The sequence below is a fragment of the Ixodes scapularis genome, unplaced genomic scaffold, assembly GCF_016920785.2.
Source record: "Ixodes scapularis isolate PalLabHiFi unplaced genomic scaffold, ASM1692078v2 PGA_scaffold6__148_contigs__length_123643588, whole genome shotgun sequence".
NCBI classification, from domain to species: Eukaryota; Metazoa; Arthropoda; class Arachnida; order Ixodida; family Ixodidae; genus Ixodes; species Ixodes scapularis.
The window spans coordinates 106,290,058-106,307,896 of NW_024609881.1; the positions used below are offsets into that span (position 1 = coordinate 106,290,058).

At 42.7% G+C, this 17,839-nt stretch overlaps 1 protein-coding gene across 1 annotated transcript in view; it reads left to right on the top strand.

Moving 5' to 3' along the window:
• The first annotated feature begins 1,199 nt into the window (after nucleotides 1-1,199).
• LOC120837608 overlaps nucleotides 1,200-17,839 on the top strand; it is a 62,285-nt gene continuing 45,645 nt past the window's right edge. The window contains exons 1-5 of the mRNA XM_040207102.3: nucleotides 1,200-1,388; nucleotides 10,575-10,723; nucleotides 11,818-11,912; nucleotides 12,955-12,957; nucleotides 15,150-15,248. Of these exons, the coding sequence (XP_040063036.1) occupies nucleotides 1,200-1,388; nucleotides 10,575-10,723; nucleotides 11,818-11,912; nucleotides 12,955-12,957; nucleotides 15,150-15,248 (535 nt within the window). The remainder of the gene's footprint in view (nucleotides 1,389-10,574; nucleotides 10,724-11,817; nucleotides 11,913-12,954; nucleotides 12,958-15,149; nucleotides 15,249-17,839) is intronic.

The window sequence follows — 17,839 nt, forward strand, 5'->3', positions numbered from 1 at the left end:
CAGGGGGGTCACGTGACCTCGGCGGAGGGGGGGTCACGTGACCACAGATGGGTAATCTGACCTAGGGGGTCACGTGGCCTCGGGGGGGGGGGGGGGGTCACGTGCCCTTGGGGGTCACGTGACCTCGCGGTTACGCCGACGTCGACGCCGACGGCAACATCGACGCCGACGCCGCTCAAGCCGGAAACGGGCCCCTAAGAGCTGCGTTTTAAAAGGTGGTAAGCGGGAAGAACAACTGCGACGAGCGCTGTTCGCGCAAGCCGACGGCTACACATGAATACGGCATCGTGCAACCGAGAGAGCCAGTTGCTTCGGCGCCACGACAATTCCGCAAACCCGTGAACAAACAAGAGGACAATCAACACTTCAAGCGATTGAATCAATAGCGCGACCGGTGAACGGATAAAAGCAAGCTCTATGCGGCGGTAGACCGACGACGGCTCGAAAAGTCACTACAGTAGCCTACGAGGGAAGCGCGGCCACCCGTTGCGGCGCCCCCCAGCCGGACCTTTTGTGACGTCGGCCTGACGGGCCTTCCTCCTCTCTCCCCTTTTTCTCCGCTTCGGAGGCGCGTGGGTTCAACGATACTCTGAAGGCGCCTTTCCGTTTAATCATTGCGCATAAAATGACAAAAAATTTTATATTCGTGATGGCTAAGGTCTTATTAACCAGGCTGGGGTGATTTTACTCATATTTTAAACCGCTTCAACTTCTCTTTAAGCTTATTCATCCGAACATGACAGACGAACACCATTCGGTGTAATTAGATAAAAAAAAAAAACAATTAAGTGCTTGGACATTTTCCCCGTCCAGATGGTCTCCTACATTTCTTGTCATAATTCAAAAACAGTGCTTGTTCGTTTCCCTTTTTTCTAAAACATTTGAAGTGATATTTAAACTTTTGCCACTCTGTGTAATCATTGACATTAAAGTTGTGCATTCCCGCACGAAAGGTCATCATTTCGCGAAATTGTAGCGCTGATGCTGTTGATTTCCGTTTACTGACCTTAGCATTTTGGAAGCATACGCATAGCAGGTGTAGTCTGACAAAAATGAAAAAAATCACTTTTTTTAAGCCCGTAAGGACATAAAACAAATATATAATATCGGCATCAGCTAGTATCTTTCCATTATTTAGCAGGACTGAACCTACTAGCGCTAGTGTGAGAAAGCTTAGGCAGGCTTTCAGTCCCAACAAAATGAGTTTGCTGAAAGTTACTTATTTATGCATAGCGTTATTGATCAGCCCATGTTACACCAACTCTTTTCCCGATGTACCGAGTAAGTACGTGAGCGATAAATGCAAAGAGGTAGCTGAAAGATTTGTCGTACCAAAGGTTCCACTGGCGTACAACAGTGCACTTTTTTGCATGTTTCAAAACCTTGAGGTGAGTGCTTTGAGTTTACATAAATATTTAAATTGTAATCTAGGCACAATTACAATGTCTATATTAAAATAAGGCACCCTATAACCTTGTTTAACCTAAATAGAAATTTCAAACATTTGTGCAACATAGTTGCATACTGACACTAAAGAAGTGACACACCTATTAGCGCAGAATTGTTGTTCGCGCTTTCAAATTCAAATTTTGTTGCCTTTTCCTAAATTGTAATTGATAAAGTTAGGCGCCACCGGCTTTCTTTTTATTGTATAGTGAGTACGAAGGAACCTTTCAAATGCAGGATATATTAAGTATTTCAAAGTACTACCTCCAGATCTTTTAATAGTATCGAGCAAACGCCGACCGGTCGGTAGATTAGCGCCTTATCGTGGCGTAAACGAGCAGGTCACCAAGACTTCGTGCGTGTGACAGATGGCACACAGCTAGCCTTGGTGACAGCAAGTCAGCAAGACTAGCCGCGTGCCCTCAGTCACACGACAGATGTAATAAAACCACACGCTTGTTATGTACCTTAGACCTAATTTGTTGTTTTCCTTACTTTCCAAATACCGTGTGTAATGTGTTCCGAAAGGTTATCATGAATATTAATAATAATAATATTATTATTATTATTATTTATTATTATTATTATTTGTTTTTTTTTATTTTCCTTGTTTTCTTTTCCTTCTTTTTTTTGTATTTTCCAGTGGAGGGTCTGGTCTCACAAGTCCCTGATGGCTTTGATCGGACCCGACACTCAACTGGCTATTCCGGCACTACTGAATGAATTTATTATTATTATTATTATTATTATTATTATTAGAGAAAGTGTGTGAGGCTGCCCGCTCAATGGCCTTTAATCTGCACAAGGCGATGGAATCATCTCAAGCGATTGCTTGATCGCCGCCATGGTCGTATTTTTGATCCTGTGGCCGGTCTCGTCTGCTTCCGTGTCCCGAGTCAACTTCCGTGTTAAGCAAAATATATCTGTGCATCTGAACCCGCCTTTTTCGTGTAAACTTTAGTACTTCCTCATCGGCGCCGTTTTGGTCGTGTGTGTTGATGTCAGTGCGTAGGCCACGGCCTCCTCCGGTGAGCCAGTGGTTTTTTTACCTGATCATTGGCTTGTCCACTCTTGTCGGAGTCGCTTGTAAGGAGTCAATTTGGCCTCTTGATATGTCGTTGCATCTTGCAAGCGACCTGTGTGTATGTAACGCTTTTAACAAGGCTCTGCCTTCAGACAGAATATATTTGGGCTGTAGTAAGCGCTAGTATTTCTATCATCTTGCTCTGCTCTGCACAGAAGTAGCGAAGGCTACTTTTAACACAATGAGTAAGGCGAGAAGGGAAATCTCCGTTTTCCCAAAATAACTCTGTAAGAAACGTAAGCCCAACGGTAGTAGAAGTGCGGGTGCGACTGCGGTAATAGATGATGAGAACGTGTGTCTTTAACAAAACGTTATCGATGCGGACTTAGATGCTCTGCTTTCTTTGAAAGGAAAGGCAGATGTGTTGTCATTACTTCCAGCAAAAATCAGTGATTTGCCGTGTTGAAATCGGTCATCAGAACGTTTAATGAAACTGTAAGAAGAGCTGAAGAGGCGGTAAATTTCTTTTCTGCAAAGTATGATTATGAAAGACAACGATAAGCCAATGAAAGTGCTGAACGATGAAGTTGAAATTCTCACGTCGACAGTAATCGAGGAGAGTTCTGAATTACGCGTACTGGAGACAGAGGTTAACGACGCTGAGATAGAGTTAATCAAGTAGCAAAGAAATTCATGGTCTACCATACCACCAGATTGAGAACATCCGGAACTTAATTGTTAACCAGGCTTCCAAGCTGGACCTCAAGAACGTTCAGCTCTCTGATGTAATTAGTGTCCGTCACCTGCCAGCACAACGGCATTCGACTTCCCCTCACCCGAGATAGTGAAGTTTACCTTCCTAGCCGTCAAAGAACTCTAAATGGCATCACGAGGTAAATCAACTCCATGAGCTCACGAATACCAAGTACCTGTCGGCCAAATGGCTATTTCCAGCTACTGAGCATGGCAAGCACGCCTGTTATGAAATTGGAGGACTCGCCAAGGAACATGCAATGCTTGTCAATCTCCGTGGGCCTGCCACATCAGATATTGAATGTGGGTCAGATATGGTGGACATCCTCAAGACAAAATGACCGAATCTTGCAATAAATCACCTGCCAAGGCCTGACGTGGTGGTGTTAAAAAAAAGTGAAAAGAAGAGGCTGGCATTTTGTCCGGTCCGTGCCTGAAATTTAATCCTTAACTTCTGGCAGCTCACATGCATCAACCCATTGCTGCACGAATTGCTGGTACCAAGAACAAGAGCGCCTACAAACAAGCGACTTCTGAAATAAAAACTCGTTTCTACCTGTGTTTGCAAAAAGTTTTAAGCGCAAGGCGGCTACAAGAAATCTCATAAAAATCGGATAAAACAATTATTAAAATGACTTTACAGAATCGGAAACCTTCAGTATTTTTCTTCTCTTTACGTTTTGCAGCTTTTATCGTGCATGCTAAGAGCTAAGGACGATAAATGCAGTACAACTCCGTGGTGTTGAAACGGTTTTGAGTTTTTATTATCCGTCTGAAAGAGGCGTCTGTGCACGGAGGAAAGAAGTCTGACCTTTTGGCCCGGCCGGCGCGCCCCGTTGTTTACACCAAAGCGTTCCGTCACTGACGTAGTACATGACGTCCTTAACGCGCGCCGGAGAGCCAGATGGAGCGCGCTAGGGTGCCTCGGCGTCGTTTTGTTTAGAGTGATGCCGATCTTTGAAGTACCAGATTTCCACAACACGCACTCACGCCAAAAATACAAAGAAATGGCGGAAAACAAAATCCCGTTCATGCCATGAGCTCGTGCGGGGAGGCGCTCTTTAATACGCCCGAGAACAAAAAAAAAAAAAAATACACAAAATAGTCGGGAGCGAAATAGTGAGATGTCATCACACTAATCAAAGCGCATACGATGGCTCTTTGAGTAGAGGGGTGCGCGCTCTTTTTGCCGCTCGCGTCATGGGTGCCTGCCGCAGGTCTGGCCGTGTCAGCCGCAGGCCCACCGTGGCGACGGCTCCAATGCCGAAAGGATGCGCGCCGGTTCAGCTTCGTCATTATTTGATACCGCCAAGCAAAAAAATTAGATAAACATGTGTTAAGCAGAGCCGCTCGGATCGCTTCCTTTACGTGGCGTGCACAGAGACCATACTAGGTGGCCATTGAGAACAGGGCCTGGGAAGCATGCGACTCGATCGCTCAGGATCGCGAGCTTTTTCTGCGAATCTGATACAAAAATGCACTAAGAATTCCGACTTTGAAACCACCGTCCGCCTTAGTGCCGTCAATTTGGTTCTTTCTGACCACCCTCGATCATTTTTACACTTTTTATTAATAATGAATTTATGATCTAAGGTTAACTACACGCCCCATTCAAGGTGCAGTGTAGTCTCAGTTTGGTCATATTTCTAGCTTTATAACTTCAAACACACACAAACAATACATGTTTTTTGCGAATTCCGTTAATTACTACCATTAACCTTAATTTCAGATTTAAAAAAAAAATGAAGACGGCCTTTTCCTAATTGAGTTTCAATTACCTCTTAATTATTAAAATGTTCCAATTTGAAAGTTTCGCATAGAAGTGTGCCGCTACTCAGGACAACAATATTTAGCGCTAATATTAACTAGATACAGGACAACACGCAGCAAGGTTTGAAACTGCTTGTATTTAGAGATGTAGAGAAAAGAACATATCATATCTAAATATTTTTGCATAATGTGGCCGTGTTTGCGAATTCGCTCTGGAAATTAGCAACATCAGTACTTAATGATAAATATTTGAAGTCGCTCCTCCTCGTACGTAATTTGTCAGAAAATATTTTTAGACCTGTATCCAAAACAGTTTCTCTGGCGTAATTGGCCTAATTGCCAATTTCGCGCAATTCGGAGTAAGCGCTTCGCACTGGGTGTTAGTGTGACTGTAATGTGTTTTTTTTCCCGCAAAGACAAACTTTTCTTTTTTTCGTAAAACCGATTTCAGTTTTTGCTTTGGAGGCATCGAGTTTACAAAATATGTTTTGTTTGGAAAAATTAAAATGGTCATTGGACATGGTCGGAAGAACTTATCTAAAAGCACCCCGTAGCACGTCCGAAGCTGCTTTAGCTTGCGTTGGGGGCCTTAATCAGTCTTCGAAGCAGATCCTCCGCCCTCTGCCATCGGTATTGGCTCGTAAATGTCCGCTTCAACTCGGTCATGCAGATGTCCCTACCCAGCACCTACACCAAAATGTCACGCGAGACAATCCATAAGGCGACAATAATTGAAGGAAACTAAACGTTTGAGAGGGCGAAGTTGTGCCCAAAATAAAATGGAAAACGGCTAGCATCGCAAGCGTCGATGGCGGCGTGACAGCAAGATCGAGCGCTGGGGCGAGACTGACTCAGTGCGGCGCGGTGCGGCTTTTTTTGGGCCTTCTCTGGGTGCTTAGAATAGTGTGCCTCGATCCTTCTTGAACTTACATTCTTAACATAAGCAAGCTAGACGACTCTCCAACCTTCTAGAATTTTCGACTTACAGAAAAAAGGTAGAAAGGACGTGCGGTGCCGGGACTCCTACCCGACCCACCAACGTGTGAGCCCAGCGCACTGCCGACTCGGCTACGTAAGCGCGCGGCACTACCATGCTTGAACATGGAGGATCTCCAAATGACTGCTAAAAGTCACCAATACTCTCATGCAATAAACAATCACCAATACTTTGACACCGAAATTTTTATAAATCCTCCTATACTTCCCTTTGAATGGATTGGAAGTCACCACTGAGCAATTTCTTCGCTGCATAAAGTTTGACATAGAAAGATATTCCATTCACGTAGGAAAGTTCCTTCTCCTGCGAGTGTCACAACGTGCAGAGTTTGTATATTTTAAAGGCCCTTTATAAAAACTTAATCTGCTACCGCTACGCTCAGACGTTATAGAAGCGTTGCGAGTACTCGGGGATTAGGTGACTGAAATGCATTTTTAAACCTTAATTTTATTTACATGGGAATGACGCAGGAGCCCCATTCGGTGTATTTATATTACTAAACAATGCAGTGCTTAAACATTTACCCCGTGCAGATGGTTGCTCATAAAGGCCTTGACATGATTCAGTCATTCGGGCAAAGTGCCCTTGTCTTTCCTTTTCTGGTACATTTGGGGTGATAATTAAATTCTTGTCATGATGTATAAATTTCTACATTTAACTATTCCATGCTCACACCGAATGCCACCCTCCTCCGAAAGTCGTAATGATGCCGTCATAATCTGCCCATGTGGCGTAATAGAAAAACTTATTTATTTTCTTGTCAGACTACTCCAGCAATATGTATGCTTTTAAAAGGCTAGGGCCAAGAAACTGAAATTTGTAGGGCATGAAAAATATGTTTATAGCGGTATTAGTGTATTTCTATATTTGAGGAGAACTGAATTTGCTACGCAAGTATCAGAAAGTTTAGTCAGGTTTTCAGTCTTAACAAAGTGAGTTTGCTGAAAGTTATTTTTCTCTGCATAGCGTTATTTATCACTCCACATTCCACCAACTCTATTTCCCGATGTTCCACCTGAGTACGTCACTCACGATTTCAGAGAAAAAAGGAAGGCCTTTTACAACTCCCAGTAACCCCGAAATAGAGCGCAGCACTTGAGGAGGGGGAAGGAAGGGTACTGAGGGGAGAGTATCACCCTCCTCCCTCCTTATGTTGCCTGCTACTCCTCCCTCTAAGCGGCGTCGGCGTCGCCGTCGCCGTCGGCGTAACCGTGAGGTCACGTGACCCTCATGACGTCGCGTGACCCTCATGACCTCACGGGGTCACGTGGCGTCACCGGGGTCACGTGACCTCACCGAGGTCACGTGACTTCAAGGGGGTTACGTGGGGCCCTGAGAGGGTCACATGACCACTCTGAGGTCATGCGACCCCGCGAGGACGTTTCGGTGCCGAAACGTCACCATGCCGAAATGTCGCCGTGGTTACGCCGACGGCAACGCCGAAGCCGCTCAAGCCGGAAACGGGCGCCTAAGAGCTGCGCTCTGAAAGCTAGAACATTTCAAATAACACAAGAAATGGGCATTCCACTGTCGTACGACAGTGCACAATTTTTTATGTATCAAAATCTTCTGTCAATTGTTTGGAAGTTATTTAAAATGTCAGATATTAATGTAAACCATGGTTTACACTTCTGTATTAAGTAAGGTAGCATATGTCTTTATGTACCTGATTATAAATATCACATAAAATTTTAAAACAGTTTCACAACATAACTAAAGAAAGGGTACAGTTCATACTCATAGAAACCCACGACAAGAAAATAAATAAAAAAACAATGAAAAAGACAGCATAACGACGTTTTACAGCTATTAGCGCCAACTTATTCTATGTTCTGTCGTATATCAAAATGTGTGTAGCGTCCAATATTTCGATCAGTGAGGTCTGGGGTCACAGCTCTTTTAGATATCAAGAGTATCAAGATATATTCAACACATCAAATTACCGATAGATTAAATTGAAATACTTTTTTAACATGTGGTGAGTGAAAAAATGCAAATAAAAGTCTTCTGTTAATAAAATATTAAATATCCTAAAGCTTTACCTAAAAAAACTAAATACTGTTGAAACAGTTAGAATTTGACTTATTTCACATACTAGTATAAATTACAGAAAGCTAGAGAGAATCGGGTAGGCTAATATAAGGTTATTAGGCTTAGAAATAGAAAGAAAAACACAATTGATCACAATTTTGATCATCATATCCTCTTTGTAATCTCATCAATGTTTGCCCTGGCTTCGCAGCTTGAAAAAAGTAGAGTTAAACACTCACGCTGCAGAAAACAGGCATCAAACGCTTATTTCCCGCCCCTACCCGTTCTTAGTTCATTAATGATCCTTCCAGTATGCGTTAGTATATCACAACCACGTTATGCACGTTAAAGGCCACATACGTGCCGTCTTTTTGTACTGGCACACGCGCAGTGATACTTTAAGCCTTGTAACGCTGTATGCATCTTGCCATTCAGCTATTGCATTCCTAAATAAAAGATAACCCTTCTGCGCAAGTCGATATGTTGACATAATTATCTGCACAGGTAGCGTAAATTATTTTCTTGTCATTCAAACTCCCTAAGATGTGTACGCTTCCATAAAACTAACATCAAGATACGCAGTTTTAGTGGCATAAGAAATTATATTTAAAAGCAGCATTCATACTTTTCTATCATTTAGCAAAACTTGGTTTGCTCAGATATAGTTTGCACTCGTTTTTAGGTTCAAAAAAATAAGTTTGCTGAGATGTATTTATATGCATAGCACTAGTTATCAGTTAATATTTTACAAACTCTTTTCCTCATTTTCCCACTAAGTAGGCAACCAGAGATTATATAGATAAAACATTTAACCTGTCAAAAGGAATGTAAATTTCTTTTGGCGTTTGACAGTGCACAATTTTGCACTATCGGAATCTTTGGGTGAGGCATTTTTGTTTTTATGAAACTTATAATTTTAATCTAGACCAGTGGTAAGATGACTCGATTAGACAGGTAGCCTATATCCTTGATTTACCTAAATCGCAAAGTCATAATTTCATAAAATAAAAAAATAGAATAAAAAAGTGGCACAGTTATGAGCGCTGAAATTTTGTGTGAGCCGTCGTATATTAGATAATTGTAGCCCTGTCCTGAATTTCAATCAGTGAGGTGGGTGGTCTCCAGCTTTCTGGCATATTGCAGAGTGGGTATACGGTAAACTTTAAGATACAGGATCTATTAAATAATTCAAAATACATATACAAAAATTATGATTGTTTTCAGCGTTTTGTAGGTAAAAAAATGTAGCAGATAAGATTTTTATATGTACAAAATTTGATTACAATAAATCTTAATGTAGAGTGAAAACTGAATATGTGCTGAAGCTATACAAATTAGACTTTCCTTCGCATCCCAATATAAATTACAGAAAATAAGGGGCAATCAGGTCGGCAAATGTAAAGTTATTCGGCTTGAAAATATTAATAGATCAAGGTTGCTATTTTTATTATTATTCTAATGAAAGTGTGTTAGTGCTTCGCGGTTCAAAAAAGCTATATCCTAAAATTCACGTTGTGGAAAACAAGCATTCAACAGGTTAATGCCCCACCCTTACCAGTTTTTTCAAGTTGATGATCGTTCCGGCGTGTGTTTGCCCACACGATTCCAATCACTTTTGCATGTATATCGGCATTTCAGCCAATTGAACCCAATCTATAGGTCGCCTGACTTTTACAATATCCACTCTGACACATCTAACTTTTTTTGCGCGCGGGCTGAACTAATTTTGAGCACTCTGTAAGAAACATGCTCATGCTGGAAAAGGGCTGATATGTACATGTAAGTCAACGCAACATTGCTTTTTTGTTTACTTGCTTGAGGTATGAACGCCTTGACCGCTTCTCTGTTTTGTGATTTATGTTCGTCTTGGAGCTTGAACTCTGAATCTCTTATTATGTTGGTATCAACCGTGTGGACACCGGCTGCTGCTTTGAACTTGAGTTTTAGAGTGCAGCTCTTAGGCGCCCGTTTCCGGGTTTTGCGGTGTCGGCGTCGGCGTCGGCTTAACCGTGCTAAATTTTCCGTGAAAATTGATGTCACGTGGTCTTAACAACAAATTCAGTTCCCCGTGGAATAGGTGTTGAGGTCACGTGACATCAAGTTTCACGCCAAATCTAGCGGAGAAACTGAATTTGCTCACAGGTGAGGTGACACCAAGCCATGTGACGTCATTTTCCCTGCTAAACTTAGCGGGGAAACTTAGTTAGTGTTAGGTTATGCGGCATCAATTTTTCAGCTAAATTTAGGGGGAAACTGTGGGAGAAAAGGAGGGTGTGGTGAAGGAGGAGGGGAGGATACGAAGGAGGAGGAGGGACATACCCTCCCCTCCTCCTCTTCAAGAGCTGCGCTCTAATTTCGCATTACAGAGATTTGTAAATGTCTTTCATTTTTGTAGGTTAATGTATTTCTTAAATGAAGTGTGCCAGCACAAGATATATGTTGTTCCTTGGCACTATAACAAACACTGATTAATTGTTTGATTGATGAATTGATTTATTAAATAGTTCATTTTTTTATTATTAATACTGAATGAAGTATATGTACTCTCCTTAGGTTTTGCAAGATATGCGATCGCTTCAATTGGCTTTGACGACACCCCACACAGGAAGGTCAATTTGCCAGATAGAAGTAAACTGGTTCAATAAAACAGCTAAGGAGGTTAAATTGACAATATATGATACGGATTTGCAAGGAAACTGCACGTAAGTAGAGCAGCCTGGATAGGCATTCGCCCAGAGGTCTTTACCGATCCCATAGCTGCTGCGATGTTTCTGACAGGCTACATCATTGTAAAAATGGTTAGCCAAGGGGGATAATGTAAGCTCAAGGCGATATGGCGTGTTCAAAGTAATCTGCGGCTACGTAAATTCGGTTTGAGTATGTGTAAAACGGAAGCATTATTTAAATATGTAAACTTGCGTATCAAAGCATATCAGCTTACGGAAGAGATCCTTAAAAAAAAGAAAAAAACGCTTTCCTTCATTGCTAACAGTTTTCTGGAAGCTAGTTGAAGAGACGTTATTGGACGATAATCCTACATCTGCTTTATCACCACATGTCACATATTATATTTATTGTGTTTTAAAATACTGGAACTGAAACGTCTCAAATTGACGCCGCTAATAACAATAATGGAAAACAACGGGACCAAGAGAAAATGCATTAGCAGGACACCCGAGCTTCCAATTTGAAATAATGACGTTGTACAATATAAAACACTTTTAACTTGACTTCAGTAATGAAAGACGTGAATTTGCCAAACGATCACCCATTTCAGGACTTTCTCACGCCATCACTCATGCCATGACTCCGTGTAGGAGTTGCCGTACGTTCTGTGGCACGGCATCAATCTTCTTGAGCATTGGCGATTTTTTTTTATTCAAGTGAAGTTTGTTTGCTAACGCTTTAATCACCTTGACAGAATATTAAAAACTTTTTCGCATTTGGTTTTGAAAAAAAACCTTGAATTTATACAGACCTTCCTTCCAATTTCTGAATGGGTGATCGGTGACAACGCCGAAACCTAAAAGTACAAAAATAAAAAAAAGTGATTACAAGATAATTAGAATCCATTTTAGCAGCATTCGTGTGCGCTCTGTTTCTAATTCCAGAGTGAAAGGATATTTTAGAAATTGGCACTGATTTAAGCTTTTGGAAACACCGGTGATGGCAGTCCCTTCTGCATGCTTTGGGTGTCACTCAGGTTGCGTAATTGGTTTGCGTCATTTCTCTCACGAATGAGAGGTTGCTCTGGAAGTTAACGTTAATTTTGCCGCATTTTTTTTTTTTTTTACAGTCCGAGGAGTAGTGCAGTAATTGTCAAGGCTCGTGAAGATTGGAGAACCAAGCAACTTTCAGAATTTAGAATTCCACGAACAATAGGTAATGCACGTGATAAAAAGCGTTCAATCACCCATTATTTTCGAAAACTTCGATAATTCACAAAAATAAAGTAGGCGATAGAGCTGAAATGAACACTCGGCCAATACATTTATCAGATTGCTTCAGTACGGTTGAATATCTCAAATGAAAACCGAAAATTCACTAGGATTTGTCCATGTCGGAACCGACTTGAGCACTAAAATTCAGCACTAAAAATGACTAATATAAAATTACTACCATGTAAATAAATCCCCAACTCGTGCTGACGCACTGTCGCCCAGTGTGACAAGCAGAACCTTTTATGCTGCCTGCTACACGATGTGTGCATCCAATTTAGTGCTAGTAAAGAAGAATTTTTTGTCATTGTTAAAATTTACACAATGTATATTCCCCTCCCCTCTCCCCCCCCCCCCTTTTCCACAGTGCTCCTTGAGGGTGCGTGAGGTATTTAAATGAATAAATTTAAATAAATAAACTCAAGCCCGTATTATAATCAAACAGTCGCAAATTGCTTAAACACTCACGCATATCGATATACTAATCTAATGCCTCACTTAACCTCTAACTTATCTCGAAGTTAAGCTTGCCCTACTTCAATCGCTAGGTCAATATGTATGTGTTCAGTATGTTGCCTATAGCATTACCATCTTTGTTTCATAAATAGGCAAATAAATATGTGGACAAATAAGTGTGCAAACGAGCTGGTGTGTTATGATCGGTTATTTGAGCATAAACGCTGTGTAAAAAAGAAAAAGAAGCACTCAAAATTGTCTAACCATTTAGCAGAAAGTAACAATTTTGTTCCTTTGTAGCACTTGACATATATATATATATATATATATTTTTTTTTTTTTGGGGGGGGGGGAGATGGAGGGTAAACAAACGTTTAGTCAGATCTATCACCATTTTGAACAATGGAAATGTAGTAAACAGGACTTTCTTTGAATTAGTACCGGAATTAAATAGATATCTCCAGGTTTTAGTCGTTTGTGTGTGTTTTATGTTGGTAGAGAGAAGAGAAACAATGAATTTTCTTCATAAATGGTATGAGGAGGTAAACGAAAACAAACATGGCCGAACCTGAGGGGGGACTATATAGCTTTCGATCCGCTATTGTTTTTCTTGTTTTTAAAGGGGGCCCTCATCGATTAGCCCATAACCGAAATGTCTCTCCACCGACGATTAATTGCGGTACCTCGTGAAATTTACTGATACGGTATCGATAAGCCTTGTGATTCCTCAGATGAAAAGGAAACGCACTTGTTCAAAATTACAAATATGCCGAAGGTATCGTGGGCGCCGCACCTTCTTGACTACCTATTCGAGCCTCCCGGTGCACATACCCGAAAAAGAGTAAAAAATGAAAGACATTTAGAAATCTCTGTAACGCGAAACTAGATCACAGGTCTTGAGGAGGACTAGGGGAGGGGTGCAGAGGGGAGGCATGCCCTCATCCTTTTCCGTACTCTCCCCTCCTCATTCTCTCTTCCTTTTCCTACTCTCCCGTCCTCCTTTCCCTCCTCCTCCTGCTCCTACTCTCGTCCTCTCCTCCTGCCGCTGAATCTGTTCATGGACGACGTGACACAAGGTCGTGACGCCATTTTCCCCGCTAATTTTAGAGGGAACTTGAATTGGTATTGAGATCGCGTGACGTAAATTTTTCCGCAAAATTTAGCGGGAAAATTACTCCGCTAAATTTGGAGGAAACGTTTTCCTCTATCTTCAGCGGGAAAACGTACGATAATACAATGCGCGCGGATACGCCGACGGCGACGCCGCTCAAGCCGGGAACGGGCGCCTAATTAAGAGCTGCGCTCTAAAACCCACAGGTCCTTAAACGCGTTCCGCTCCTTCGTGTATGACAAGGCATCAGCGACGGACACCTACATCCCACAGGCACCGAAGATACACGCCTAACTTCCCCGCAAGGCTAGCGGGGTCTCGGTTAAAGCAAACAAAATTCTGTATTTTTTTTTTTCTTCTTTCAGAGCGAAACGAGTTTCTGTAATGCACAATTTTCGAATGCTTTGACTTGCTCGCTCTGGTATTCAATGTTATTTTCCCAGAGCACTGTGTCACCTTGACTTTATATCTACAGTAATAGCCCGGTTGACAGCTATCGTTGCACGGAGATGGTCGGTCGAGGCGCCGCTGACACCGCATCTTCGCATTTGTCGCGTTGCGCCATCTGTCGGAAGCACATTAAAGCAGGCTAGTACCGTCTGCTATGACGTCGTCTTGCTACAGTGGCTTAAAGGGGGTGGTGTAGTTACCGCGTAGGCTCCACCATGCATCGGGAATGGCCGCTCCTTGGAAGACGGTCTAGATGGCGCTTCGATCCGCAGCTCCGTTGGGTGCCTCAATCGGCCGGCAGATAGAGGCACTTATAACACGCTTCATAACTAATATAAATACCCCAAATACAAGTATTTGTTTCGAGTGAACTTCCAACAGCATGATTTGTGTTTGAAGGTGAATAAAAAATGTGAAACTAGCAGACGACAGTGTAGTCGACAGCTGTGAATCAGCCGGAGGAGGCCGGAGTTAAGCTGACCAAGCGGCCAAGCCGTAGCCATAGCCGGAACGACGGTGCTGCAAGCGCCAGCGCCACCCGCGGCCGTCTTCCAACGCTGTGCCGCTTCTCCGGTTTCGTTCGTTACACTACCCCCTTTAAGCCACTGTAGTCTCGCTATCGCCGAGGGTCGGCGGCGTCGACGGCGTCCCTCGTCTCAAGATAATCGAAGGAACTTCACTTGGGACATTTTGTTTGTGCCGGTGCGCATGGGCCACTTAAGAACACGATACTGGGGCTGTTCTAGAGCGTAGCTCTCACGGGATTGCCCGCTTGAGAACCAAGATTTTTCGCGCAACCACCCAAACACAAGGTAAACATAGGAGAACCGGACCTGTTTCTCTAACCCTGTCACGGCGTCCGGGAGTGGCGCGATCACTCTGAATTTTGTTGGTTAGGTCAGATCGCTGCGACCGTGACGTGCAAAGTGGGTGAGGGAGTGTACTGTTTGTTTCTCTCTTTTATGTGCTTTTTGTCTGTGCTTTGACTATATTGAAGAGCTTGCTTGTCAAGTGTATTTTCAGGTGTGTTTGATACTTCCCGTCTGCCCTGTCTACCTTTTTAATCTAGTCTTGTTTTTTTTTGTAATTATGCTAAATAAACCTAGCTTCTCATTTAAGGGAATTTTTGTTTAATACAGCATAAGATTAGTAAATATATATTTATATTTTCAGGAAGGAAAAAACCATGGACGCTATGGACAGACACCCGAATTCTTTTCACGGATTATGACACATGTCTGATTTTTATTACTTCGTTCAATGGCGAAAAGTGTAAGTAATTCATATCATTTTTCATACCACGTTTCATGCAAGTAACACGAAGATGCGGTGAACGGGGTTTCCTCATTTCATTCAGTCACAGCGGGTACACAAACAGAGCAATCAAAGTGTTAAATATCCGTTGACACCCTGACTGATTTAGAACTTACGCTTATCAAGGTGCGTTGATTTCATTATGCGAATAATATGTCTAATTGGAGAGACGTATCTGACTGCTTATAGTCACTGAGATCTCAGAAAACGCAGGGTGTGACTTTATATGTTTATGCTTCCTCACTTTTCTTTGATGTTCTTATCAGCTAACGCCGTGTTCTCATTGGCTGCTGAGTGATAATGGGAGTGGAACTAATCACGGCCTCTGTTTTGCTTTGATTTACAAAGAAGTCTCCATTGGTTTTGAGACATGATGGTGACCTAGAGTGTCAGGACCCATGATCTTGTTTTCTGGTGGCTGTCGGCCACCGGGGAGGGGAGTAGGTCCGCTGGCGGATGCGCTCCGATAAAAAACCGAAGGTTAGAAATGCGACCAAGCGGAGTGTATTTTTTTTTAACGCCTTCAAATGCTGCCTTTGCCTTATACCTTTCTAAGATGAATTGACTTATACCCCGTTTACTGCTAAGCTGACAGTGCGGTGGGAGCTACGATTTCGCCTAACCAATCAACCGCTTCCCTTTCATGACCCGACATCGCTCTCTGTGCGTTGGTATGGGGCGGTAGTGTGATCACGTGGAGAAAGATCGGCGTATGATTAGTTCAAGGATCACGTAGCTTCCAGCTCAGTGTCAGACGATGGGTGAACCGTGTATAGTGGTTTTTGATAATGCTCAGCGTGTTTTTCAATGGAATATTAAGTTTAACTTTACTACTTGAAACGGCAATTAGTAAATATTATTTAATTCTTTATATAATTAGTATGCTTCTTTTCAATCCTCGGCGTCCACCGTGGCTGGAAGAAATTTGTTCCCGGAAAGAGATTTTTTTTATCCACCCTATTTATGAAGTTTTGAAAGCCTTAGTTGAAAGACCCGGTATACGGATGGTTCTGGAAATAAGGCAGCTGGAACAGAAACCACTGCCTATACTATTCCTCTCATCTCGTACGCCACTTTCGTTTACGAAATTGGAACGCCGTACCCACCACAGCAGAAATTATTAAGATAATTTCGGCCTTTGTAATTTTTTGGTATGTGTAACTAGATTCAAGCACAGGTAATTTAAGTGGACTCTTGAGTATTTTGATAAAACATGATTTTTGTCGCGAGAAACAGCATGAGCAGATACTCATCGCAGCCAGGGAGCCATCAGTGTTGCAAACTCAAAAATTGAAAACCCGCAGTCGGAATCCCGAAAACCGCTAAAAACCGCTAAATCCAGTACACAACACAAAACTGACTTTTTCGCAATTTTGTTTTTGCTTTAATTCTTGCCCAAATGTGTAATAACAGTATAGATGATATCAATGTCACCTGAAAGGAAGCTTTCCTTTTGTTTTGAATAGAAATCTGTCACGCCACGTCCCTTCGTTTACAAAAAGATGTCGTCTGCTTCATCGTCACCTTGGTATTGTTGATCGCAAATGCCACTGGTTCCTGGTGTGTCACCGCCGTCTTTACCAAAATAAGCCTCCATTGTGCCGATTTTTTTTTTACAACATCTGATGGGAGTTTATAATTAGAACAACATTTGTTGTCTCTTCGGAGGCCAGCCCTCACCGTCGAAATGGCATTGGTAATCTCCGTAGACATCCTGTTTCTCAGCTTAGATTTGACGATGTTCTTCTGGCTGAACACCCGTTCAACCTCTGCGTTCGACCGAGGCAGTACAAGTGTCGCCAAAGCAAAATCAGCAAGGTCAAGGAAAGGGTGTGTGTTGGAGGCATCCCTGTACTTTTTGAACTCGTCCCAGAAGGCGACAGTTGTGTCAAATTTGTTCCAGCGCACAAGAGTGAGTTTGTTCCACTGAAGCTCGATCGCTGCAATTTTTTCTTGTGGCAACTTCATGAATTCCATGAGGGGCACCAGCGACTCCTCCGCAGAGCGGAGGGCGTTCCCTAGAAACAGCAGGGAAACCTGTCTCAGTGTCCGAACGTTGTCTGGTAGCCTCAGCTGGAACTGCCTCACGAGGTGGCACAGGAAGGCGATGCACCGTTCTCTGAATACTCGTTCCGAATCTTCAAAGAAGCCCGTTTTTCTCAGGTTTTGGAGCGTCCTTTCAACTTCATAGCCGAGCTTGGCTCTTGGATCAACGTAGGCGTCGACGCTTGCACTCAGTGGGTCTGCTCGACACGTGGGCAGAACAAGCTTCTTCGTCAGGCCTTCAGTTAGCAGTGTTAGATCGCTTACCAGTTTCAGGCTATCAGCCGAGTTAGACTCAAGCGCCTTGTTAACCCTTTGCACTTCCGAAAGAATAGGTTTTATAAAAACGAGGTAGGCAAAGTTTGTCGGGTCGCGCATCATGGAATGCAGAATTTCTGCAGTGTAGCACTTTTCAGGCATTCTTGCTTCGCCGAAATGTGACTTCAGCGCCGCCCACTGGTCGAGAACCGTTCGGACTGCTGTTTAGATGGACAGCCACCTTATTG